Consider the following 25,607-nt stretch of genomic DNA (forward strand, 5'->3'; position numbering starts at 1 on the left):
AGCTTTCCAGGCAGAGGTGACCTCCATGGGCAAGGCATGGTCTGTTAAGAGGCCAGTCCTCTTGGCACCAAGAGACATGGTGAGAGGGTCTCAACACCTCTCCCAGGGCCATGGCCTCCACTAACGGAGTCCTGTGTCTTCTGGGGACAGTTATGTAGGTCTGAGGAGCACAGCATGGCCAGAGGGCAGAGGCATAGGGAGGCAGCGATGGACAGATGGGGAGAGGGGAGAAAAGCAGCTGAAACTACAGCTTCAGGGAGCAGAGGGCAGGGACAGGTTGAAAGGGACTTGTACAGGTGGGGAGCCCTGACATTTAAGATTTGGTGTCACAATTAACCCAAGGACAGGCTGTCTGCCTCAGAACGATGACCTTAACAGGGTGCAAAATTTTAAGAGAATGATTTTAAGAGGCCAGTCCTCTTGGCACCAAGAGACATGGTGAGAGGGTCTCAACATCTCTCTCAGGCCCATGGCCTCCGCTAATGGAGTCCTGTGTCCCCAGGGCCAGGGAGCTGGGCCACCTCATTCCTCCCAAGACAACAGTTGACTCTTTCTACAATTTGGTGTCCATGCTGAGAAGACCTACATGTCCCTCAAACTCTGAAGTTGAACACAAAGCTTCTCCACGCCCTCCAACCTTGTCTCTTCTCCAGATGGGAATCAGCTCTCTTCCTCACTTACTCCCAACACCGGATCAACAATGGGTTGTTTGGCTCCTAGCAGTTCTTGCAGGGGCCCTCTTCTCTCCCTCTCCCTACTTCTACTGATTCCTTTTTGACACTACTATTTGTCATGGCTCCTGAGGGAGAGGTTGGGCTGTCTCCAAATAATCTACCAAATCCAGATGCAAATCTTACCAGGTCCTGTTGTCAACAGCTCCCAGTACTGAAGTCCAGGCCCAGTTTCTGGCACTCAGGGTTCTCCATGATCTAACCACTGACTCTGTGCGACCTCAACAGCCTGTCTCCACCTCCTCCCTTTCCAGTTGCTAGTCCAGCGGGACCCCTGACTGCTTCCCCAACCTTCTACCACAGATCACAGTGCTGCCCCTGGCCAACCCCCTCAGGACTCACTTCCTCTGAGGCATTTATAGAACCACACTCTCCCATCTGTCTGTGTGGCCCCTTGCCCTGGGCGGGGATGTCGCCCATAATCTGTGACACTTTAGAGGGCTCAGAAGCCCCATTTGCTCCAGTCACGGGATCTCTCTGAGCTGTTGACTCCTTTGTTGAATGAGACCACACCATCCACACCAAAGGATATGATAATTGTAATAGTGAACACCTAGTGAGCGAGCACTGAGCTGAGAGCTTTTGGATATTATTTCATTTACTCCTCACAGCACCCACAGAGACAGACCCTACTATTCCACCATTTAACTGAGGCAGAGTGCCTTGCGGAAGGGGCCTTCCCCGGCCAGACCTCCCTTGTGTGCACTTGTGTATCACAGGGTCCTAAGACTGGGCCTGACATACAATGAGTACTTAGCAAATATTTGCTGACTGAAGTAATTCAAGAATGAATAACCCCAGCCAGCGATTGTGCCTGGACCCCAGCTCCAGGCTCTTCCTTGCCCACTGAGCAGGATTCTGCTGGGGAACATGGTTGGGACAGAACTTGGCATACAGTAGGTGCTAGTGTGTCGCTGCTGCTGCTGCTGTTGTGCAGGAGGGGTGCGGCGGGGAAGGGAAAAGGACGGCTTCTACTTCGAGTCTGTCTCCCCAACCAGTCGGAGCTACCCGCGGCAGCCCGGGTTCGCATCCTCCCAGTGCCCAGGCCGAGTGGGCTCCAGCTTGCTTTGGGAAGCATTCAGGAACAAACGTGAACAGTAGCGGTCAGGAAGGGGATTCCCTTTCCCCCTTCTCCCAGGAGGAAAAGAAGTAACGCTGCCGCCACTGCCCTCTCTTTCCAGAGTGCGAACGCCGCCCGCGACCAGGGTACCACACATTCCTCCCTAGCGCTAATCCCAGCGAAGCTCAGGCCGCAGTCCCCTCCTGCCGGCTGCGGAAGCTCCGAGAAGCGGAGACTCACTCCCCTCCCTGCGCCTGCCACCAGGCCAGAGAGTCTGGAGTTCCGATTCTGGCTCCCTGGGGCCTGAGTGTGCGACCCCAGGCCGGTCATTGTAGGTCTCTGTGCCTCCCTGTTCCTGACTGTGCAATGGCAGCGGGTCAGGGGCGCGCCGTGGGCGCAGGACGTTCCCAGGCGCCAAGGGCTGTGACTGACCGACCTGGGCTTCCACCGTGGGGCTTGGGACATGCAGACGCTCCGGGCCGGGAAGTGGGGACTTCGGGTGCCCCACTATCCCACTCCTAGAACGCCCACTGCTCACGAAGCCTTCCTGAGCTCTACCCGAAGGAGCTGACAGCCTGGAGCCGCGGCCTGGGCGCTTGGGGGCCCACTGCTTCTCTTTGGGCCTCCTATGTTCACGGAAGGGGAGTTTCCGCAAACCTCCCACTCTCGACCAGCAGATCCCGCTTCATGAGAGAGGGAGACCCACCAGGGGCGGTGGAGAGGCAAAGTGATCTAGGGTCCTGGAAAATTGGACAATTCCCTGGACCAGATGGCCCTCAGTTTCCTCCTCTGTAAAATGGGGCCTGTAATAAGCAACTCTCTGGATTCACCCTGGTTTGCTGTGAGGATGAACTAACATACTAGTCTTGAAGTCTGTGACGCTCCAGATGTTCTTGGGAATGATGAGTAACGCGGGTCCACAGGCCGCCCCCTCGGGTCCGGCCAGAGCACCCGCAGGAACCGAGGAGCCTCGACCCAGCGTAGGTCCTTTCCGAAACAAACACCTTGGGTGCGGTGGGGCAGAGGACCGGGACGAGGCGGCCAGAACTGCCCTGCGGAGAGAGGCTGGGAGGCTCCGAAAACCTGCGGTAGGGGGAGCACACCGGGGCTTTAGGGGGCGCAGCGGCCAAGGGCAAGGAAGTTTACATTCCCAGAAGCTTCCGCACGCTTTCTCCCGCCTTCCTCTTTTCTAACTCTTCCCTCTCCTCTCTCCTCTCTCCCTCTTTTTTCTCCTTTTTTGTCCCCTTTTCCTCCATCGCTTTTGCCGGCATCTTTCTTCTCTGGGTCCTTCTCCCCCACTTTCATCTCATCGCGCTCGCACTTCATCACCAGACAGCCAAACCCCCTTTCCAATTAAAGTGGAATTAGGCAACTCAATCAAATTAGTTCCCCATTAAAGCCCTTCTTTATTAAACCGTTTTCTTGTCCTGCTATTAAGTTTCACTGCCTGGCGGAACTCGAGCCGGCCCCAGAAGTTTACCTTGGGATGTCGCCGGACCCAGCCGAGGGGAGGAGTCACTCTTTTCCTGGAGCGGGGGAGTCACCCTGCGGGGAGCGGGAAGGACTGGAGGTTGAAGGAGAGGGTCGGCCCAGGAGCGGCTAATTTGCTCAGCTCGGCGTGAGGAGGGAAGGTGAAAAGGGTGAGAGACGAGGTCTGGCTCGAAGTCGCGTGCTCACGGCCACTCTCCCAGATTACACTTTTTCAAGGAAGGCAGCATGCCACCCCCAACCTCCCAGAACCCCATAACTTCCAGGCTGTAGCCCTTGTCAGGAGAACGGTAGCAGCCACCCTGCTCAGCCGTCGCCTTCGCTGCCTGTGGTGCCAAACCTGAGATGGGGAGCGCGCAGTGTGCGACCCGAGTTACATCCAAATCCGCACCCGGGAAAGAGCGGGAACTGGGCCCCCAGCCTTGCAAGATCCCTGTGACGACTCCGGCCCGCGATCCAAAAACTAAGAGCCCTGGCAAGGCGACCTCTCCGCAGCCTGGGTGCCCAAGCTGGGGTACACACTGGGTTCCCGCTGTTCAGCGGTCGCGGGCCCTTCGGGAGTTGTGAGCTCCGCGCCGCTCTGGTGGGATAGGTCCTCCGGTACCACAGGAAGCCTCCTCTCCCAGTAGCCTCGAGGGTCGGAGATCCCACGGGACCTCGGTCTAGCGTCTCCTTAGCGCCGCGGCCTGAGCGGGAAATCAAGACCTTCTCCCGCGACCCCCCGACCCCCTACTTCTCGAGGAGCGGTACGGGATTCGGCGTCGTTTTCTTAGAAAATAACATTTATTTCTAGCTCATATCTATGCAAAGGAAAGCACAAAGTGCTGCTCCGGAGCAGCGTTTTCCGCTGCCGGCCCTTCAGTCAGGGCGTTTGGCGAGTCCCGGGAGGCGAGAATGAGCCCGCGAGCGGGCGGTTCTGGCTCAGTCACACGTCGCTCTGTTCCTGCTTCAGTGCGCACCTTGACGGCTCCTTAGGGACAGACCAGCCGCAGGCAAGAGGGGTAGGTGGGCAGGATTCGTCCCGAGTTTCCAATATATTTAATCTGTAAACCTGATAAGTACAATGAGCGCATAGTCTAATTTTTTTTCCATTTTGTCCTTTTTTTTTTTTTTTTTTTGCTTGTTTTTGAATGTTTCTCACGTTAATATCGAGGTCACCTACAGATTACAATTAATAACTTAGAATTCCATTTTATAACATTATACACTGGCTTGTATATATATATGTATAGATTATATATAGATTTATACATATATAAAAACACACTGCACCAAGGAAACCCATGCTTAACGGCGTAAGCAACAAAGAGAGCGACAAATAACGCAACTAGGAAAGTGCACCTTAGAACTTGTTTCCTTTTTTTTTCACAATTGTATCGATATATATGTGTGTCCCAAAGACTCGACTCAGTGCCAAGAGATTTATACATCCTAAATTTATATTTGTTAGAGCGAATATTTAGATTTTTTTTTAAAAAAGTGGGGGATGGGGAGACACAGAAAAGACTCTCGGATTATCCTGCCATCCACTGAGAGCCGGTTGAGCACAGCTAAGGAGCCGCAGGAGCCTGCGCTGCTGTCGCAGCCTCTGAATTCTCATGAATTCCCGGCCGTTTGGAAAGGGGGCTGGGTGAGGCTGGAAGAGGGATCCAGAGGTGGGAAATGAGAACCCAGGCCGCGTACCCTCTCCGAGAACACCTTCACCTGTCTGTAGCTGCTCCCCCTTCGCTCAGCCTTCCCCACCCACCCTCCTAAACAAACCCCAAAAACCATCTTGGAGTGAGAAGACCCCAGCCAGGGCGCAGAGAGCGCGCTGGGCGAAGAGGGGTCGGCGGCCCGCGGAGACAGGGCTGGGATTCCTGTTTGGGGAGCGGCCGGCTGCCAGGCCCCTTGCCCTACTGCTTCTCCGGAGCGCCATTGACCATAGGCCCGTACAGGCCGCCTCCATAGGTTGGCTCCTTGTGCACCGCCGCAGCAGCGGCGGCTGAGCGGTCACGCATGAGATCGCTGAAGGCATAGTCCATGGGCGGGCGGAAGCCGAGCGTGGGCACCAGGCCGGCAGTGGAGTAGGGAGCCATGAAAGCCAAACCGCGACTGTGCGCTGCCGCCGCGGAGTAGGCCAGGCGCAGCGGACTGAGGCCGAGCGGCGCGCCCAGCGGGTAGGCGCCCGCTTCGGCACCGAAGTGACTGGCGTTGGGCTGCAGTGGCGAGAAGGCTGAGCGGCTGCTCAGCGATCCCAGCGCTCCAGGCGCCATGGCGCCGGCCAGCAAGGGTCTGTGGTGTGGGGGTGCGGCGGGCCCGGCCTGCAACGGAGCGGGCAGCCCAGGACCCCCGCTGGCGGCGGCGTCGACGCGGCCGGGCCACGCATCGTCTGCAGCTGCTGCAGCACCCACGGCGGCCTTATCCGGGGGCGCCGCAGGGCCCAGGCCGGCAGCCAGGCCCCCACGGTGGTGGTTCAGCACCTGCTCGATGGCCTGCACCACGTCGCCGCCGCAGCCCTGCAACACCAGCTCCAGGACGCCTCGCCGGTGGCCCGGGAAGACGCGTGTCAAGATGTCCAGCGGCGTCCGCTGCCGTGGACCCGAGCCTCCGCCCAGCCCCGGCGCCGGCGCGGCCTCACCCTCTTCTTTGTCAGCCTCTGAACCGGATTCAGAGCCCAGAGGGCTAGCGGAGCCCGGGCTGTCCTCCTCGCCGCCACCGCCACCAGGGCCGGCGCTGCCTGGGCAGCTGCCACCTGCCTCTTTGGAGGCCCGAGCTAGGGGCGAACCCGAAAAGGACTCGCCATCACCGTTCTCCGAGCCTGAGCCGGGCCGCACCTCTGGGGACGACGTCCCAGGCCCCGAGTCTGCGCCGTCGGGTGATAAGGGCTTCACCGGCGGCGGCTGCGGGCTGCCCGGGCGGCCTGCCTGAAGCAGCGTCTTGGGAAACAGGTCAAACTTCTGCAACTTGGCCTCTGGGAGGGGAGAAAACGTGTCGTGAGGAGCGGTTAGCTAGAAGACAGCAGTCACAGCACCTCGGCCCTTTGGATCTCAGTTTCCTCTCCCTCAGCCCCACAGCCCTTATTCACTAGGCTCCAGTGCTCCCCTTTCTTTTTGCTCTAGCATTCCTTCCGCTCTGAGCCCCTACAGCCTTGCCTCTCTTTCCCTGACCCCAGGGCTCCCTCTCTTTCTGTACTCCTCAGAACCCCAACTACCTGTGCCCTGTAAACTCGATGTTCAGTGCTGCTTTCCCCCTCATCTGTGCCCCAACACATCCACCTTTAACTTCCTTTCCAGGCCTGCCCTGCCCTGGAGAAGTGGCCAGGTCCAGGGTTCAAACAAGAGACAACATAACTTCTGCCTATACCACGCTGTACAGAAGAGCCCACTGTACAGAAGATGCCTGCCCTGGCAGTGCAGCCTGTAAGGAAAAGCGCCTTGGTTATCTAGGAGGTCCCAACCTTCTCTACAGGCAGAAGTAGAGCCCCTATTTCTAATCCACCCTTTCCAAAATTGAGACCTAAGAAGTTCTTCCCTCCCAAGTTTAGAGCGGATCCTTCCTTTCCCTCAATGGCCCTGGCCTAATTTCTTTCCTCCCCACAAAAAGCCACGGGGGTCCAGAAAAAGAGGGTGGGGTTAGGCAGGGTGTAGGAAGCGAAGAGGAAAAGATATAGGAAAAAAGACCTGAGAAACCAGGGAGGGTGCGGCAGAAGCTAGAAGGAGGGAGGGCGCAGCAAGCGGTTGTCCAGAGCATTAGGAATGCGAGAAGGGGAAAAGAAACTAGTGCGTCTCACTTCCTAGGGAAAGCAATGGGGGCGGGTGTCAGTTAAAAGAGGGGAGGAATTCCTTAAGAGAGTTGGGAAGGAGCAAAGGGAAAGGGCCTGTGGAGAAGCACGGAGGGAAGGAAGATGCGCAGGTTTCCACCTGGGTAGAAGACGAAGCAAAGAAGCAGGGACCTGTCTCCCTTTGGGTAGAGGCGAGTGAAAAAATTAAAGCGTGTCCGTTTGGGCTGGCTGCAGGAGAAAGGGGTAAAGTGCAAATGCTACAGAAGCGGGAGGAAGGAGAGTTTCTGTATCCACGCTCCATACCCGAGGCTGGGCGAGCGGTGAACCCTAGCAGTCGGGGCGACTGGACACGGGGTTTCTACTCTTTCTGAACGGAGACAAGCCCCTGGGCCAGGCGCCCCAGAGCTACGATCCTGCTGCCCCTACCTGCGGCCTGGCTGCGCTCTCACCTGAACCGCCTGCGCCAGCTGCTCCGCCTCCGGTCCCCGCGGGCGCTCCCGCTCCGGGTGCCCCGCCGTCGGCGGCGCACACTGAACCGAAGACCTCGTAGGCGGGCCTCGGGGGGATGATGCCGTTGGCTGCGGCCAGCGCCAGCCCCTCGGCAGTACCATAGAGCAGCTGCAGCTCGCGCGCCTCGTTCTCCTCCTGCGCCTGCTGCCTGCGCAGCGCCACCTGCGCCGCCATGACACGCTGGCGCTCCGCGATGAGTGTGCACTTGGCGCACAGGCAGTCCTTCCAGCGACAGTAGCGTTTGTGGCCCTTCAGTGCAGACACCACGCCATGGTTGCGACAGCGCGCGCACTTGGGGGTCCGCGGGTACTTCTCGGCTGCCCGCAGCAACAGTGGCGGCCCCCGCAGCAAGCCGCCTGCCACGCTTACCGGTAGCGATGCGGCGGCTGCCGCGGCGGCCGCCACCGACGCCACCGACGCCACGGGCGGCCCAGTCGCTGTAGCCGCCGCTGCCGTCGCCGCGCCGGGCACGCTGGGCAGCTCCGAGCGCAGCTCCATGACAGGACCTGACCGGAAAGAAGGTGGGAGAGGGGAGAGACCGGGTGAGGAGCACACCGCGCACTAGGCCAAAGCGCAGCCTTGAGGAACCCAAGTTGGAGAGGGATATTTGGGCCACGGAGGCTGGACTAGCGGGGCCAGAATTGCTGGGAGGAGGTACAGTCGGAACCTCCCTGTGAGCCCTAGCGCCTTCACCCCAGTCCAGCCACTGCTGCTCTTAGACCTGATTTACACGCTGGGGTTAAGATTTTGTCTGAATCAGTAATTCTGCTGGAAAAAACAAAGAGACATGTAAAGTGTGAAAGTCACTGATTCAGGTGGTTGTAATGAGGATTTGGAAAAGTTAAGATGATACCCCAAAGCTTAGCCTAATTGAGGTGAGACGAGTGAGAAAAATGTTCGTTTGACAGGACTGGGATTAGAGCCACAGTTTTGGCCCAGAACTTAGGCCGATGCCAAGGGCAAAACAGGAAAATCCGGAGCAAAACGGCCAGTCTGGCGGAAGGGTGAAGAGGAGAGAGATGTGAAGGAGCAGAGTTGAGCTGGTTGGGCCCGAGTTTTGTTTCTTTTTGTTTGTTTATTTTTAATGCAGGTGGGGGCAGAAGCTTTGGAGAGAAAAATCAGCAATAGAAAGAATAGCTTTAGGAAGTAGAGTGGGGGCGAAGAAACAATTCGGGCAAAGTTAGGCCCAGTGGCTCTGGGACCGGTAAAAATGTGAGCCCCAAAAGTTCCACGGTGCGGGCCTCCAGAGAGGGGGAGAGAAAATGTGTGTGGAGTTTAGTTTAGGACTGGGAAGTATTAAAGAGAAAAATTCGGCCAAAGAAAGTTTCTGTATAGGCAAACCCAGCCCAAAGATGAGCTTCATGGGCAAGGAAAACAGCGAAAAGCAGCTGATCTGGGTGTCCGGGATCCAGGGTCCGCGCCCAGGAGAGGGGAATGTGTAAGTAAAAAACTCCACAGGCAAAGGCTGGGGGAGGGGATTGGGTAAAACCTGCGGTGCAATTTTTTAGCTTCGCAGTCTGGAGTAGTAGTCGGGGCGGAAGACGTATCCTGCGGAAAGTTAGGCATTTTGGGAGGGGGATCTTTCTCGAACACCACCTCACACTGCCCTCCCCTCCCCTCCGGGTTTAGGGACAGAGTCGTCAGACACGCCCTCCCCCTCTTGGGGTCCCAGGGGACCCCGATCGAGCGCAGGCTCCTGCGTCCTGATCTCAGAGTTGGGGTCCTAGGACGCGGATGGCCCAGCGGGCCGCACCAAGCCAGGGAAGTCGCCTTCGCAACTGGCCATAAACGGACACCAGAGTCCCACCCGCGCCGCAGCCCCACAAGGCCCAAGCAGGCCCAGCTCCCCGCTTCTGCCGCAGTCTCCTCTGCTTCCCGTGTTCCCCGTCCCTGCCAGAGCCCGGGACAGAGTCCTTGTGTCTCCATCCGAGAGTCCCAGACCTCCTCTCCATGAGCGTTGCCTCCTCTCCCAGACCCCTCGGGCCGAGCCGTCCCTAAGCCCATGGGGCCCAGGCCTCCTCAACAGGGGCCGCAGACCAGGTCGCCACCCCCTGCTGTCCCTGAGGCTCTCAACTACCTGCCTTGGGTTCCGGGATCCTCCTCCACTGGCGCTGCACGCGCCTCCCGGCTCCACTGGCGACGCTGGCGCTCTTGGCCTCTTCCCTTTGCCCCCGGCCCCTTATCTGACCACGTCACCCTCCTTCAGTCACCATGTCCGAACTTCCGGACCCCTCAGAACGTAGCGCAGTCCAACCCTTCCTTCAGAGATCCGGGTCGGAGGCTCCTCTGCCGGCCACCTGGTTGGAACCCGCAACCTGACTCTCTCAGTGCCGGGTCCCCTCGCTGAGCGCGCTGGACGCTGCGCGCAGCCGGGGCCCAGTTGCCCCGCACTGCCAGACTCTCAATGAGAGGCTCGCCCGCTCTATTGTTGCTCCTTAGGGCTCCATTAGACAGAATTGGACAACAATGTGGCGCCTGCCATTGGCCAGGGGAGGCAGACGGCACTCTGATTGGCCGGGCCCGCGCCCGGGGAGCCCCGCATTCTACAGTGTCCGAAAGATTCGAAACTCCAAAAGCTCCACTGTGTGCTCCGGGAGGGGAGGGGGCGCGCCAGGAAAGGAGTGGAAAAAAGTGGGCGAGGAGGAGCGTTGAAACTTTCGTGACAAGTAGTTTCCGTGCGCCCGAGAGCGTGTGAATTGCTCCTAATTACCGTGTCCGGTGCGCCTCTCTGCGTAGACTTGTGTAACCCCTCGGCTTCTGGGGCGCCGACTCGGCTGTGCCGCTCTCACTGGCCGGGGGCGCTTGGCAAAGCTGAGCTTCCCAAGTGGCCCTGGAGCCCTGGGGCGGGATGGGGGGCAGGTGACAATTCAATTACTGCGGTCGGGGTGGGGGCGGGACAGGGGTGCGGGGGTGGGGAAGGGAGGGTGTTCAAGGCATAAATGCCAGGACGATTTTTCCTGCCTTCTTCCTGCTACGTTTCGGCGCGCTCCCAAGTCGGACGAGTTTGGGGTAGTTGAGGGCTGCTTTGGTTTTTTCCTCCTGTCACCTTTAAAGTTCAGTTATTTTGTTTTAAAAGTCCTGATACGATAGTCATCCTGGAGGGTAAGTGTGGTTTATGAAGATTTTCGTGTTTAAAGAGAAGCTCAGCGAAGAGAAACGAGATTGTGCTTCCTGTCGGTGCCCGCCGCATCCGTATCCCTCGCGCCCTGAGCCTTTCCTCTCCCTGCCCCTCTTTCGCGTCCCTCGGCCCCTTTTGCTCTTTCTTTTCCTCATTTTTCAGCATCTCGATTTCTTTTCCTTGGTGATGGGATTCTTTTTGTCTTTATTGTAAATGAACAAACAGCCCCCCTCCTTTTTTTGTTTCTTTTCTAAACGAAAGTAAAAAGTGGCCTCTGTGTCTCCGCAGCTTCTCTTAGACTCGGGACGCGCATCGGTCTGTCCGACCTTCCCCGCAAGAGACAAAGTGACTGCTGGGAGGCCCCCGCGGACAGTTTTCAGTTTTAACTTTCGCCTTATTCTCATCCTGTCCTGATGTCACGGCCCTGAGGAACAGCTCATTCTGAAGAAGAGGTAACAGGTTTCAGATTTTGTTTCCTTTTTGAAAGGCAACATCTGAAATTAATGCCGCGGCCCTCGGGCGGGTCGCCCTCGGTTCCTGTAGCTCTATCTCTGTCTTTTCATTCTGTTTTTCCCTCTAATACCTAATGTTCTATCACTCTCGTTTTTGTTCTCTACTTTTCTCTCTCTCCTTCAGAGTAAAGAAAATTCGTTTAAATAATGAGGAAAATGAGCGTTCCTGGTGTTCTCCGTCCACTCTTGACCGTGCTTCTCCCCGTTGCTCTTTCGAACCTCCAGGCCGGCGGGAATCTGGGCGCGTAGATTCGGCCGGGGCCGTCGCGGCCTCAGGACGCAGCCCTCCCGCCTGGCACGACTACTGGGCCGCGCCCTGTCAGTCTATCCGCTTCTGAGCCCAGGGGTGGGGGTGGGGGAAAGAAGGTGCGACCAACGGGCCCCCACCCGAAGACCGCAGAACCTGGCGCCCCGGGAGAGCCTTGGAAGAAGCCCACCCGGAGGCTGAGGCTGGAGGGAAAAGGGGATGGGGGTGATGCGCTGGAGGACCGGGCGGAGAGCTTCCAGAAAGTTCACCAGGCCCCGGCGCGAGGGCGCTCTGACACGAACAAGGTCTGTGATAGCGATAAAAACCTGGTCACTAGCTCCCAGAAAATGCCACTTGCTGGAGTCTGTGAATGGGTTTAGGAGAGAGAAGGGTGTCAGCCCCCGCGAGGGTCTCCCGCGTGAAGCGAGGATAAGGGGGTGCTTCAGGGATAATATGTCCTCTAGGAGCCCAGGACCCAGACCCCACCTTCCAACACCTGGAGGTTCCGAGGCCAAGTACGTCTAGTAGCCCCGGCTGCACCTGGGGAGGAGAGCCATGAGGTTGGGGGAAGAGCGCCGACCACCGCCGGATTCCGCGCCGGGGCCGTCAGGTGCCTTCTCCCAGAGCTCCTTTGGACAAAGTTTTCGGGAAATTATATTAAACCGAAAACGAAATAAACTATATAAATCTGCCTAGCTTTTCGGGGGGGCGGTGGCCCAGGTATCCTTCGCGCTTGAGGCTAGGTCACCGTGAGATTTCCCCACTCCGGACGGGGGATTCCTCAGAAGCCAAGGGTGTAACCACGAGGACTCGGGAACCCTAGGCGGCCCCACAGATGCGTGAGGAACTTCATTTTCTAAGGAGTGGGAGGAGGAGCATCCTGGCATCTAACACAGCCCAACCAGAGGGAATCCGCCCACCCCTAGTGGAGGAACCTCTCTCTTCTCTCGCCCCTCTTTCCTGGCATTCACATCTCCACAGGTCTGGGACCCACAGCCTTTTCTCCCACTCCCCGGAGGTTAGGGTTTTTATGTGAGTGAATGTGTTATGGAGTGAGGCAAAATAAACCCCAGGTCATCTCACCCACACTTTGACCAGGCAGGAATCCTCTGCCCAGCTTCCCAGGCCACTCCAGGGCCAGTTCCTCCTGATTTGGATTGGGTCGGTCGAAGGGGAAAGGAAAGGCATGGCCGAACTGAGCCGTCAGCACGAGAAGAGCACGCTCAGGTTGAGTCAGCAGGGTCTACCCGCTCCCCAGCCTGAGTGTAGCTTCACACTTGGACACACCCCCTCCCCCGTCACATACTTTGCGTGTGACCACTCTCTGCAAAGTATGGGACACACTGTCACGCCAGCATTCAGAGAGCACCACGGGGCCCAGGCTCAACTCTGATACTACCCTCCAACCCAAGGGGACCCCTTCAGTGAATTTGACCTCAGTGTTCTCATAAGCATGTCCCCATGCTGGGACATCCACTCGGTGTGTGACGTTCCCAGACTCCCACAGATTTCCACATCGGTGACAGCACACGCCGACAGGAGCACATCCTCACGCACGTATGCCCTGGTTTATGCGCGGAGCCCCAGCCTTACTTCTACAGTTGGGCCCCAGGCAGAAAAAGCCACAGCCTTCCGGGACAAATGAGACGGCTGAGAGCAGAGGGTCTTCCTCACACATTCACACGCGTACTCTTAGCTCAGAATCATTTGCTGACGCCTCTGCTGTGCCAGGGGCTGGGGGTCCGGGTGAGAGGGCCCGGCCAAGAAAATCCACCCCATCCCTATTCGCCCCTGGCGCCATCCCCCACGCCCACGCCCAGACACTGGTGGCGTCCAAAGGGACTGCGCTGGGGTGAGGCCGGGGTTGAGGGCCTAGGGCGTAGAGCCGGCTGTAGGCGCGGCGTGGGGAAGGGCGCCGAGGGTGAGTAGTGTAACTCTGAGTAGAAGAGCCAGGGGCGCCGATGGGGGACCCGGGAGGCACTGACTTTTGCGCTGTTTGCCCGCGGCCTCGGAGCAAGCAGACGCCATCTGTTTGCCGGCTGCGACGCGTCCCGTTTAATTACCCTCCCGGCAGCCTAATAGAGATGATATTAAACTAAATCTTTCTGACATTAAAAGTAATTATCCCCAAACCGGTGGCTCCGGGACGGAATGGCCCCTCCCGCACCCACCCCTTCCCTGGCTGTGCCGGATTCCGTTAGTTTGGCTGATACTCTCCGCCCGGGAATGGGGCGCAGAAGAAAGGGGGGACGTGCCTTTGGGAGAAGGAGTCTCCACGGGTTGCCTGACACGCGTTTTCCCGCAAACCACACTCTCCTGTTCCTATGTGGACACAAGCACGTGTACACACAGACACGTAGCGATATTTTCCTCCAGATCAACTCATGAGTCACGCTGATTAAGACCCTCAGCCGCGCACACCCTCTGTGAACAGGGAGACGCGCAGCTTGGTTTCCTGTCCCGTCCTCTGACACCGCTAAAATGGTCATTTTCCATGGTCATAGCCACGGATCTATGCCAGGACCGGGGACCGGGCATAATTTCGGAGCCAGAAAGAACACCTATGGTGGCGCCGGGTTTCTCAGGCGCTGTTCCAGCTAAGGGCCAGGCGCCCAGCAATTTCTCTACAGTTGCTTACTGAAGTCGCACCACTCTCTGCGAGGCAGGTCCGATTATTCCACTTGTCAGGTGAGAGACTTGGAGCGGTGAGATGACTTGTTCCACATATCACAATTAGTGCGTAACAGAGCAAAAATCAAACCCGGGAGTACCCTCATCCAACGCCGGGTCAAGGCACCCCTCCACACCCGTTGGCCGGGAACCCGCTGGTGCTCAGCTTCTTCCCGGGCCCTGGACCTAAAGGCCGGGTCGAACAGCCAACTGAAGGTGGAGGAGAGAGGGCACTGGCTCTGAGTGAGCGGCAGGAGGCCCCGAGGCGGAGCCCCAGCGGCTGCAGCCCTCCTTTGGATCAAGCCCTCGCGTCTGCGGGGCAGGCGAAAGGGAGGCGTCTGCCCAGTGTCGCCAGGCTCCTCAGGATTTTCTGGTTGGGAGCATCTAAGCCTGAGACAAACGCGTGGAGAGTGGTGTTCACCGCCCTACTATTTGTTTCTATTTGTGAGCGCCTACTGAGTACAGCCACTCTGCTAAACACTTGGTGTGTGCTGTCTTGCTTGCCACGCAGTCCATGGGGGAAGATGCGATGGTCCACGTTTCAGACACAAGGTAGCCAAAGTTCAGCAAGGCGACACAACTTGCCTGGGGCCAGAGTGCTGCCGAACTTCGAAAAAGACAGAAATCCAGACCCAGCTCCCACTCTCAGGTTTTTTTTCTCCTCACCTTCCATGGGCGGGGGTGGGGGCGGGTAGGATCAGACCTAGGAGCTTCCATTTGGTTCGGTTTCATTCAGTTCACTGATCATTCACAGAAACATGAAAGTAGGAGTCATTCATTCATTTATTCATTCATTCGTTTATGTAACAGTATTTTTTGAGCATCTAGTATGTGCCAAGCTCTGTGGATCCGAGACAAATCAACCATAATGGGCCCTTACAGAACTTGTTAGCCAACTGGGGACACAGTCCCCTATCAGTGACCTCACAGTGAGAAGTCTAATCTTGGGAATGGGGGAAGGAGGATGAGGGGAAGCTTCCCGAAGAAAGGGACCTCTGATGGTTAGGTTTCCCAAAGGGAAACACTGTTATTGCTTGTTCTGATAGAATAAAAGTCTTATAAAACATTTTAGAAAATTCAGCAAAATATATTTGGTGAATTTTGCTATTTTTTTCCCTGTCTACCCACACTGACAAAAACATACTTTACAGTACTTGTTTTTTGTTTACAATTATAAGGATTTTAATATTAATCTACCTACATAAGCTTTTAAAATGATTGTTTAATGTTCCATTGCATGGATCCATCTTTCTTTAGCCATTTCCCTGTTAATAGGTATTTTGTTTGTTTCGAGTTTTTGCTCTAATAAATATTGCTACCACAAACATCTTTTGTGCATTTGCCCAATTATTTACCTAGGATAAATTCCTAAAAATAAGATGGATTGGTCAGAGGCTTTTTACATTTTTTAAGGCTTTTGATAGCTATCAAATAGCCCACAGGAAAGGTATCAATGAACACACTCAATAGAAGGACATCTTGCTGATATTTTAAATCTTTGCCAATTCAAACAAGAAAAATAGTGTATCATTGTTATAATTCGCATTTCCTTAGTTATTCCTTACTTTTTCCTACATGGGTTGGTCAGTTGAGGTGTTTTAAAAATTATTTATATACATCATTTGCTTATTTTTCAATCATAGAGCTTCTACTTTCCTTAATTTGTAATCGTAATTTATATATCAAAGACAATAGTATCATCTGTTTGCAACATGTGCTGTTTCCTCACGTTTTTGTGGCTGTCTTGCTATTGTTACACTGGAGTTTTAAAACGTTTATGTAGACCAAAGTTTATATTTTCTTTGTAGACTCTATTTACAGTTGTATATGTAAGGATTTGTATATGTAAGGATTTGTAGATGCTATTTACAGTTGTATATGTAAGGATTTCTCAAATCCAACCTTCTAAAAGCATTGGCCTATATTTGTATTATCTCTTTTTTCATTATTTACATTTATATCTTTAGTTTATTGGAAATTAATTTTGATGGAAGGTGTGGTTTGTAGCTTAATTTTCCCCAATGATTAGCTATTTATCACAGCCCTCTTCAATGAACCATTTCCCCTACTGACCATATGCTATAGACCAAATTCTCAGGTGGCTGTAGGTTGATATCAGCATATTCTCTTCAAGGGAGCTGTTTACTCTTGCACTAGCCTCACTATTTTAATTATTGTAGTTCTGTAGTATTTGGGAGGGCAAGTCATCCTTCTGATTTTTCTTTTTTCCACATTCTCATGGCTATTTTCAAAATACAGGCTTCTGAATAAATATTTTAGGAATTTTAAAGCTACTTCCAAAAAAATAAAGTAAAAAATATTGCGGGGGGGGGATTTAAGTACCTTTAGAAATTAATTTGAGGGAGATTGTGCATCTTCACAATGTGAGACAATTCCATCTAGGACTTGGTGTGACGTTATCATGACTTTTATGTCTCTTGGTAACTGCTGTCACTTTTTCTCAACAATTGTGTTTCTTAAATTTCTCCCCTCCGTATTTTATGTAGCTATTGTGAATGGAATCTTTTCATCCATTACAGCATCTAACTGGTTATGACAGGAGCATAAGAAAGTTACTGATAACAGTATATTTATCTTGGAACCCGCCTCCTTTGTGACCTCTCTCCCATTAACAATTTTTAAGTTAGTTTTTACAGTCTTGCCACCCAGCTGAGTTTGGAAGGACCCGGAAATGACCAGGAGGAGGGAGGGAGGAGGATGTACAGAGTGATTTGTAGGTCTTCCTGGGGCATTGCGGATGGTGTGCACCGGCTACGTGGTCTTCTTTGTGCCATCCTTCTCCTGGTTTCCATCTTCCAAGAGGACCCCTCGAAATAGCGATTCTGAGAATCGGCTCCGGGGCTGGTGAGCCATCCAGATACGGAGCTTCCGCGGCGCTGTGTGACCGTTAGCGAGTCGCCAGCCCTCTCTGGGCTCGCCTCCCGGCCACCCCGGAGTCAGGTCGCCTGGAGGATAGCGCAGCCAGGCCACTACAGGTGGAGAAAGGAGACTGTAGACAGGAGGGGCATTCGAGCTGGTTCCTGGGCCGAGCTGGTTCCTGGGCCGAGTCAGCCTGGGTTTGAGTCCAGACTCCCTCCCTCCGTAGTGCAGCGAGTGACCTTCGGCAGCCAGGTACTCCCAGCCTATTCCCAGCCTGTAACCTTCGGGTCACCCACCAAACTGGAGATAAGGGGAACAGGTCTGGGAGGGGGAAGCCTAATACACACACACACACACACACACACACACACACACACACACCCACACACCTGTTGGCGGCTTTTCTTCTACTCGGACTTCTTCCCCCAACCTTCACATTTCATGCTAAAGTAAAACTTTCATTGGGTCATTGTGAGGACTCAATAATGCAATTCATGTAAAGTCCTTCTCATTGCCTGACATATAGTAAACATTCAATAAGTGCTGGATACTATAATTTATTAGGCAGTTACTGAATGAGTGAATCCCTCTCTGCCTTCAGTCCGGAGAGGAACAGTTCCCTTCTCAGCACCCTTCTGCCTTCATGAGAAGGAAGACTGGGGAGCTGGGAGCCAGCAATAGGAGGTGCCTACTCAGGTGCTTCTGATTTTGAACCCTAATCTTAAAACTCCCTTCAGAACCAGAATTCTGGAAGATTTGCATGGCCCAGACTCTTCACTGGCCTGGGATGCTCAAAATCCCAGAGAGAGTCTGGGCCATCTCCTTCCCTAGGTCACTTCACCCACTCCACCTACCACCCTCTCCAGAGGCTCCATTAACCGGAACGTGTTTGCCACATGGCACAAAGTGGTACTGCCCCAGTAAATAGGGAGATGCACAGCCCCGGGCCCCAAGCCTCTATGGGAAGTGCACCTGCCCCCCTTGACCTCATCTCTTCTCAGGACCTCCACTCTTTGGGGCACACGCTGGCACTGCTGGTTCCTAGTGGGGCTCCCCAAAGGCAGTGGCTGGGCTCCATGCCCCCATAACACAGTACCACTTTTATTGCAGAGAATGTGTTCTTTTCTCTGAGCCCCTGACCTCCTGCAACATGTAAAAGATGCATACAATGCACAGTTGGAAGAAACCAAGGCGTGCAAGTGATAGCTGCACAAACTAGTTCCTCACTGATGCTTGCTTTGGTTAAAGGCATGCCAGAATGGAGGCCGTGGCAAGTCACTTCACTGCTCTAAGCCTCTTTCTCCATCTATAGAATGAGGAAAGACAGACCTACTGCATCTGGAAATGATCTGAAATGAGACAAGCAGACACAGGAAGATTATGATTCTTGTGTGAGATGCTCAGCTGAGCCCTTGGTGCCCATCTCTGGGAATATACCGAAGTTCCCGGCTGCCCACCTGACCCCCAAATCAGAGAAGTTTCAGTAAGACTCTCCTTGTTGTCTCCTCAGAAGTCCTATACAAATGTTACCAGTGTGTAAAGCAGGTAACATTTCCAGGAGTCTGGAGATCTTCTCCCAGAAGGGCAAGCTCCATTCTGATCCTGTAGGATGCCTCCTTTTTCTAATTCCAGGATCTCAGATTACCGGGTTCCCAGATGGGGTTTACTAATCCCCAGAAGCCTTTCTGAAGCCCAGACTGGGGGCCTCCTCTGGGTTCCCACAGCTCCTGGAACTCTTTCAGTACCACCCTGAAATTGGTGGCCCCAATCCGCTCCAGCTTGGAAGTTCTGGGTCAAAGGTAGAAGCTGAGGATCCGGTGTTTAACTAAAGACCTCAACAATGAATGGATGAGTCAAAGCTAACCTGCTCTCCATAAGGCAAAGGTACTTTGGTATTTAAATGCTGGTTTGCCAGAAATGCATGGTGGGAAAAATATTTGCTTTGGAGATAGACAGGCTCACTCATGGGTCATGGATATGTCATATAGTAGTTATGAGACATTGGGCAAATGATTTAACTGCTCTAAGCCTCAGTTTATCAATGTATGAAACAGGTACGGTATGATCCACCTCATAGGGTAGTTTTGGAGTTCATTCATTCATGTAACACTTACTGTCTGTGCCCTGTGTCGGGTCCCATGAAGATGGACCTGTCAGGGTCTAGAGAGGGAGACTTCTGTACAAATAATCACAATAATGTGATAACTGCTCTGCTAGGGGCAAAGAAAGGGACTAGAAGAGGCCTTTGACTTGTCCTGGGGGTTCAGGAGCCTTCCTGGAGAAATAGCGAAGTTTAGTACTAGCCTGAACTCTGGAGCCAAATTGCCTGTGCTTGAACCCTGGCTCTTTGGTTTACTAGTTTTGTGAATGTGGGCAAATTACCACTTGTGCCTCATTTTGCTCACAAATAAGGTGAGGATAATAGCTCCTTCTTTATAAGGTTGTTGTGAGGAGTGAATGAGTTAATACAAATAAATCTCATAGTGACTGGCATACAATAAACATGATATAAATGATATACGTATTCACTATATTATCAATAGGTACTTATCAAGCACCTACGCAGGGTCAGACCAGTGATGAGGATAAGACAAGTCAGACTGACCCTACTGTCACGGAGTTTAGACCTTACGCAAAATCAGAGCCGAGTCTCAAAGTACAAATTGCCTCTTATCTAAGGAGAGTTTGAGAGAAGAGCAGCGAACTGAGGAAGGAACTCAGGGGCTGCTGACGTTTAATAGGCAGGCAGAAAACCCTACAAAAGAGACAGAGAAGGATCTCTCAGGGAGGTGAGAAGAAAGTGAGGGCAGTGCAGTATCCTAGAAAGCAAGGGGGGTGGGAGTGTGTGAGGATTTTTATTATACTCTACTCTCTGTGCGTTAGAAGTTCTACCACTGAAGCATCTCAGGAATGGGGACCTCAACAATGAGGGAAAAACGCAAGCATGAGCTTTGGGCATAGATCCAGAGTAGAAGCCCAACTCCTCTCCCTACTACCTGTGTCTCTGAGACAAGTGACCCAATCTCTCTGAATGTTTTCTTAGCTGTAAAGTAAGGATAATAATAGTATCAACCTCACAGAATAATTCTGAGGATGGCATGGGAGGACAGAGTATATTAAGACCCTAGCATTGTGCTGGGCTCACCTAGGTACTCAAAACCAATTCCTTTACTCTATTTCTTTCCTTAGCAGCTCCAGTTGTTTTTGCTTCAGCTCCAATTAATGGCTTCAGTAACCATTGGGTGTGTGACTGTTATGTGCCAGACCCTGGGCTGACTCTGGAAATAAACAGATGATTAAGATCTGGTCTCTGCCCTCTCAATGTTCCCACATGAGTTGGATAGTAGAGATGGAAGTGGCCATCTAATTAGTACACGGATGCCATTATTTATAAATTCAGTTAATAAATCCAAATGTACTGTGTGCTTTTTATGTACTAGCCATTTTACTAGGCTTCAAGAATATGAAGTGACTCAGGCCCTTTGTGGGAGTCCCAGTCTGGGGGTTAGGGGAGAAAGAGTATCTAAGCTGAGAATTACAGTTCAGAGTGATCCAGTACTACGAAAAGGGCAGCAACAAGTCTGAAGACTCACAGCACTCCTGTGTCCGACCCGAGGAGTGTGAGGAGGGTGTGGCAATGGTCAAGAAACCATCTTGAAGGACGTGATGTATAAACTGAAGGTGAAGGATGGATGGATGGTAGAAATCTATTAGGACAGAGGACACAGTGTGCAAGGCCAGAGATGACAGAGAACTGGCACTTTCAGGAAACAGCAGGTAGCTCAGGATGTGTGTTGAGGGCATGGCTGGAGATACAGATGGGGAGGGAAGTAGGGGCCAGATGACAGAGTTTTAAATCCAAGCCAAGAGTTTGGATTTTAATTGGAGGGCAACAGCAAGCCTTTGAGAGGATCAAAGCAGGGTGTGACACCGTGAAGCAGGTGTTTTAGAAAGCTCTTTTTGGCAGTTGTGTGGTAACTGGTCTGTAAGAGAAGGGACTGGAGAAAGGGAGATCAATCAGGGTGTAGTTTTTTGTTTTGTTTTTTGAGATGAAGTTTCACTCTTGTTGCCCAGGCTGGAGTGTGATGGCATGATCTCGGCTCACAGCAACCTCTGCCTCCCGGGTTCAAGTGATTCTTCTGTCTCAGCCTCCAGAGTAACTGGGATTTCAGGCATGCGCCACCACGCCTGGCTAATTTTGTATTTTTAGTAGAGATGGGGTTTCTCCATGTTGGCCAGGCTGGTCTTGAACTCCTGACCTCAGACGATCTGCCTGCCTCGGTCTCCCAAAGTGCTGGGATTACAGGCTTGAGCCACCACGCCCAGCCTAGGGTGTACTTTTTTAACCCAAGTGACAGACAGTAAAGGTCTGAAGGGAAGAAAAGGCAGTGGGATGAAGGATGAAGGAGCAGAGAATGGATTTTGAAGATGTCAAATAAGTAGAATATATAGGATCCTTCTTAAATCACTGCATGCACTTATAAGGTGTGCTTAAATTCTGGCTCCTGACACAACATTTCTATATAATAGTAGCACTAAGAACCGTTTGAAGAATGAGTATTTTGGAGAGCTGAGTTTACTATAAAAATATGACTTTACCCCTCTTAGCATCCACCAATACTTTAAAAAATGTTATTATTATTGCCATTATTAATTGCAACGCCTTAGGCTGGATATGGAGGCTCACTCCTGTAATCCCAACAGTTCGGTAGGCTGAGGCGGGAGGACTGCTTGAGCCAAGAAGTTCAAGACCAGCCTGGGCAACAAAGCAAGACCTTGTCTCTACAGAAAGAAAAAAAAAATGCCTTGGCCATATATGATACTTTCCTTGAAGACACTGCATTGTCATAAACACAGCAGGGGTTTTTGAGTCAAAGGTCTTGGTCCAAAACTCTGCTCTGTTTTTCACTAGCTGTTGAACTCAGGCAAATCATTTCACCTCTTTGAGCTTGTTCCCTCTTCAAAATAGGGTCAAGACCACCATCTCACAGTTACTGTGAGGTAACATGAGGAAAGAGGTCTGTAATGCTCCGAGCACAGTACTGGGCACATCGTAAGTGCTCAGCAAGTCAGTTCTCCTCCTCCTCCTCTCTTTATCATATCATGTCTAGGCTTATCCTTAGACACCCGTAACACAGTGACATTGTGCAGGGCTCTCTGACCCTTCTATGATGGGTCCTAGAGCAGTGCTCCTGGACCTCCTGTGTCTACTTTTCACATTTTCTGTGTCCTCGCCCATAAACAGACACTTCTCACTGCTGCCATCACCCACTCTCCTTTCCTATGATAATCCCATGCGTTTACAGAACAGATAATAGCTTCCTAACTGCTCCACATTAATTCACTGAATCTTCATAAAACCTTATCAACCAGGTACTGTTGTTTTCATTTTATAGTTAAAAAGCTGAGGCACAGGGATGTGAATGTGAAGTGACTTCTTAAGGACACGTTGTTAGTAAGTGGAGGAGTGGCTCAGACTCAGGCAATATGGTTCCAGAGGCTATGTTCTTAACCACACATCATACCACTTCTGAGAGCCAAGAACCACAACTAATAGACAGTGTACAAAGAGTTTATAGACTGAAGACTGGAGATCATGTCTCTTTTATTAATATTTTCTTTCAGACCAACTTCCAAAATGCAGCAATGAGGAGCTGTATGGCCAGTTGGGGTTAAGTGTCACCTTCCAAAGCAGATTATTTGAGACAATGACAAAGTACTAAATGCAGAGATATTCAAGGCAAGAAAGTCTAGTGATTGTATTTCATCCTCGGGAGGTTTCTTTTAGATAAAAATATGGCTTGATAAAAAGAATGGATAGATTCTTCTTCCCAAATAGAATGATGTAAATGGTGATTCTTAAAATTTTTTGATTAATAGGTCCCACTGAGAATCTGATGAATACAGATTCCCTTTCCAGGAAAATGCATGTTTAACTTTTTTTTAAAGAGATGAGGTCTTACTCTGATGCCTAGGCCAGAGTAGCAGTCGCACTATCATGGCTCACTGCAGCCTTGAACTCCTGGGCCCAAGCGATCACTCTGCCTCAGTCTCAACAGTAGCTGGGACTACAGGCAAGTACATGCCTGGCGAATTAAAAAGGTTTTTTTTTTTTTTTTTTTTTTTTTAAAGAGACAGGTCTTGGTATATGGTAAGTGCTGGTCTTGAATTCCTGGCCTCAAGCAATCCTCCTACCTTTGCCTCCCAAAGTGACGTTTTAACTTTTTATGTACAACTGTAAAAGATTCCAAGATCCATTCTTGAATATAAAATTTAGAGATTCTTGGCCGGGCACGGTGGCTCACGCCTGTAATCCCAGCACTTTGGGAGGCCGAGGTGGGCGGATTACCTGAGGTCAGGAGTTTTAGACCAGCCTGGCCAACATGGTGAAACCCCGTCTCTACCAAAAATACAAAAATTAGCTGGGCATGGTGGCACATGCCTGTAATCCCAGCTACTTGAGAAGCTGAGGCAAGAGAAATGCTGGAGCCTGGGAGATGGAGGTTGCAGTGAGCTGAGATCATGCCACTGCACTCTAGCCTGGCCGACAGAGTGAGTCTCTGTCTAAAAAAAAAAAAAAAAAAAAAAAAAAAATTACAGATTCTTTATAGACAAGCAGTGGAAAATTAGAGTCAGTACTTTAAATCCTGATTCTTCTACTGACATGCTGTGTGATTTTAGGCAAGCCACTATCCTCTAAGCCCCTTGTGCAAAAACGGAATCAACATCTTTGCCCTGCTTGTGTCATAGCAGTAGACTATTATGAGTGTGAAAGGTGCGGACAATTGCAAAGTGCTATCAGAATGTTGTAAGGATGCTGAGTTTCAGAGGTTACTTACCTTAAGGTCACACAGCTACTAAGTGGCAGAAGAGAGGTTCGACTTGGAAGACACTGAAGTCTCTGGAATGTGTGTGTATGTGGTTGTGGTTATATGTATGTGAAGATCTCTCTTCCTCTAAGAATTTTAAAAAGGATCAAGAGAGAAAATACAGGTGAAAGGGTTACACAGACTATAATGTGCAATGCCTATATGAGTTACTCCTGGACTGAACTAAAGACTCCAAGTCTCATCCACTTGTGGGGACGCAGGACTGGGTGGCTAAGGGATTGAGAAGGATGGGTAGAAATGTGTCAATCAGTGATGCTGTTGTGGAGAGAATTAAGACCCTCTCCCACATCCAAATGAAAAAGTCTATATTTTGGGGGAAATTTGCCAGAGCTCTCCAACCTCTTAAAAACCTATTCCATTGACCAGCACCCTTAGATGTTGGTATGTGATTAATATGTTTCTAATGTCAGCAACAAGTAAAATCTATAAAAGCCTAACTCTTATTCTCTTATGTTAAAAAGACAGATTCCATAAAAGATGCTCTCATTCAACTTTGATTCTGGATGCTTACAATCCAGAGACGAACATCTTTGTGTGCTATAAAACTAGTAGTGCCAGAGAATGGCAACATCCCAAACCGGAAACCTCCAAAAAAAACCCCTGCACCTTCTTAAAGGCAATGAGAAATCGGCAACACTTCCTTTAACTTTCAAACTAATGCTGCAACTGCACATTCAGCAGTCCAAGAACACAAGGGAGTAAACTGGAATAGGGGATGACAAAGAGTCCTGGAGCTTCACTGTCAACAGCTGGGCATAAGAATGCCGAGCAAATATTCAGATTGACTCTGGGCCTGGAGGCTGGGATGTAAAGCCCAAGGAAGCCTAATGGTAGGAGGAAGAACTGCAGAGGACACTGTGATAGGAAGTCATTTTAATGCTGTGCTTGTATGAAAAAGTATACAATTGCTTTGGCCTTTTGTCTGAAGCTTAGTAGACCATCATGTCTTTTTTTTTTTTTTTTTTTGAGACAGAGTCTCGCTTTGTTGCCCAGGCCGGAGGGCAGTGGTGTGATCTCAGCTCACTGCAAGCTCCGCCTCCTGGGTTCACGCCATTCTCCTGCCTCAGCCTCCTGAATAGTTGGGATGACAGGCACCTGCCACCACGCCCGGCTAATTTTTTGTATTTTTAGTAGAGACAGGGTTTCATCGTGTTAGCCAGGATGCTCTCCATCTCCTGACCTCGTGATCCACCCGCCTCGGCCTCCCAAAGTGCTGGGATTAGAGGTGTGAGCCACTGCGCCCGGCTCATCATGTCTTGAGTGAACAGTGACAATTAGCTGAGGCCTTTCCCAGTTATGAGGCCTAGAGTATAGGAAATCATGGGGCTGAGTAGGCCAGACTGAGAAGAACTTTCCAAGGCAGGTTGAAAAAGATTGTGTCAACTTCACACACATTCAAGTAGCATTTAATAACTTTTATGAAATTGGCTTTAGAGTAAAGTCTATATTGTTGTAATACAGAAGTGAAGGTGAATGAGAGAGAGCAATATAACGAAGAAACCCAAGTCAGATGGAACAGGTTAAATATGAAGGTGAATTCAGAGTACCTTCCCTCAAACCCCAACCATACCCCTGCTGCTGTTCCTGAGTATGACCTGAGTTCAGGGCTGCAGTTTCTTCACAGCAGCTACAGAACAAGGTCTACCTAGAAAAAAAAGAGGTGGTGCCCTGGTGCATCTGCAGCACTGGAAATGACTATCTTGTAGAGCCATTAGATTAGGAAGATAGGAATAGCGCT

At 51.8% G+C, this 25,607-nt stretch overlaps 1 protein-coding gene across 2 annotated transcripts; it reads right to left on the reverse strand.

Annotated features, from left to right (window-relative positions):
* Positions 1 to 4,043: 4,043 nt before the first annotated feature.
* Positions 4,044 to 10,015, reverse strand: DMRTA2 (DMRT-like family A2). Of its 2 annotated transcripts, XM_011971637.1 has the most exons (3): positions 9,634 to 10,015; positions 7,492 to 8,058; positions 4,044 to 6,232 (listed from the first exon to the last, which is right to left on the reverse strand). In XM_011971637.1, the coding sequence occupies exons 2-3, from the start codon at positions 8,048 to 8,050 to the stop codon at positions 5,175 to 5,177; spliced, it is 1,617 nt and encodes a 538-aa protein (XP_011827027.1). In that variant the 5' UTR covers positions 8,051 to 8,058; positions 9,634 to 10,015; the 3' UTR covers positions 4,044 to 5,174. The 2 variants fall into 2 exon arrangements, with proteins under 2 accessions (XP_011827027.1, XP_011827028.1); XM_011971638.1 differs by lacking the exon at positions 9,634 to 10,015 and having other exon boundaries at positions 7,492 to 8,145.
* Between the last annotated feature and the right edge of the window lie 15,592 nt (positions 10,016 to 25,607).

The sequence above is a fragment of the Mandrillus leucophaeus genome, unplaced genomic scaffold, assembly GCF_000951045.1.
Source record: "Mandrillus leucophaeus isolate KB7577 unplaced genomic scaffold, Mleu.le_1.0 Scaffold1232, whole genome shotgun sequence".
NCBI lineage: Eukaryota > Metazoa > Chordata > Mammalia > Primates > Cercopithecidae > Mandrillus > Mandrillus leucophaeus.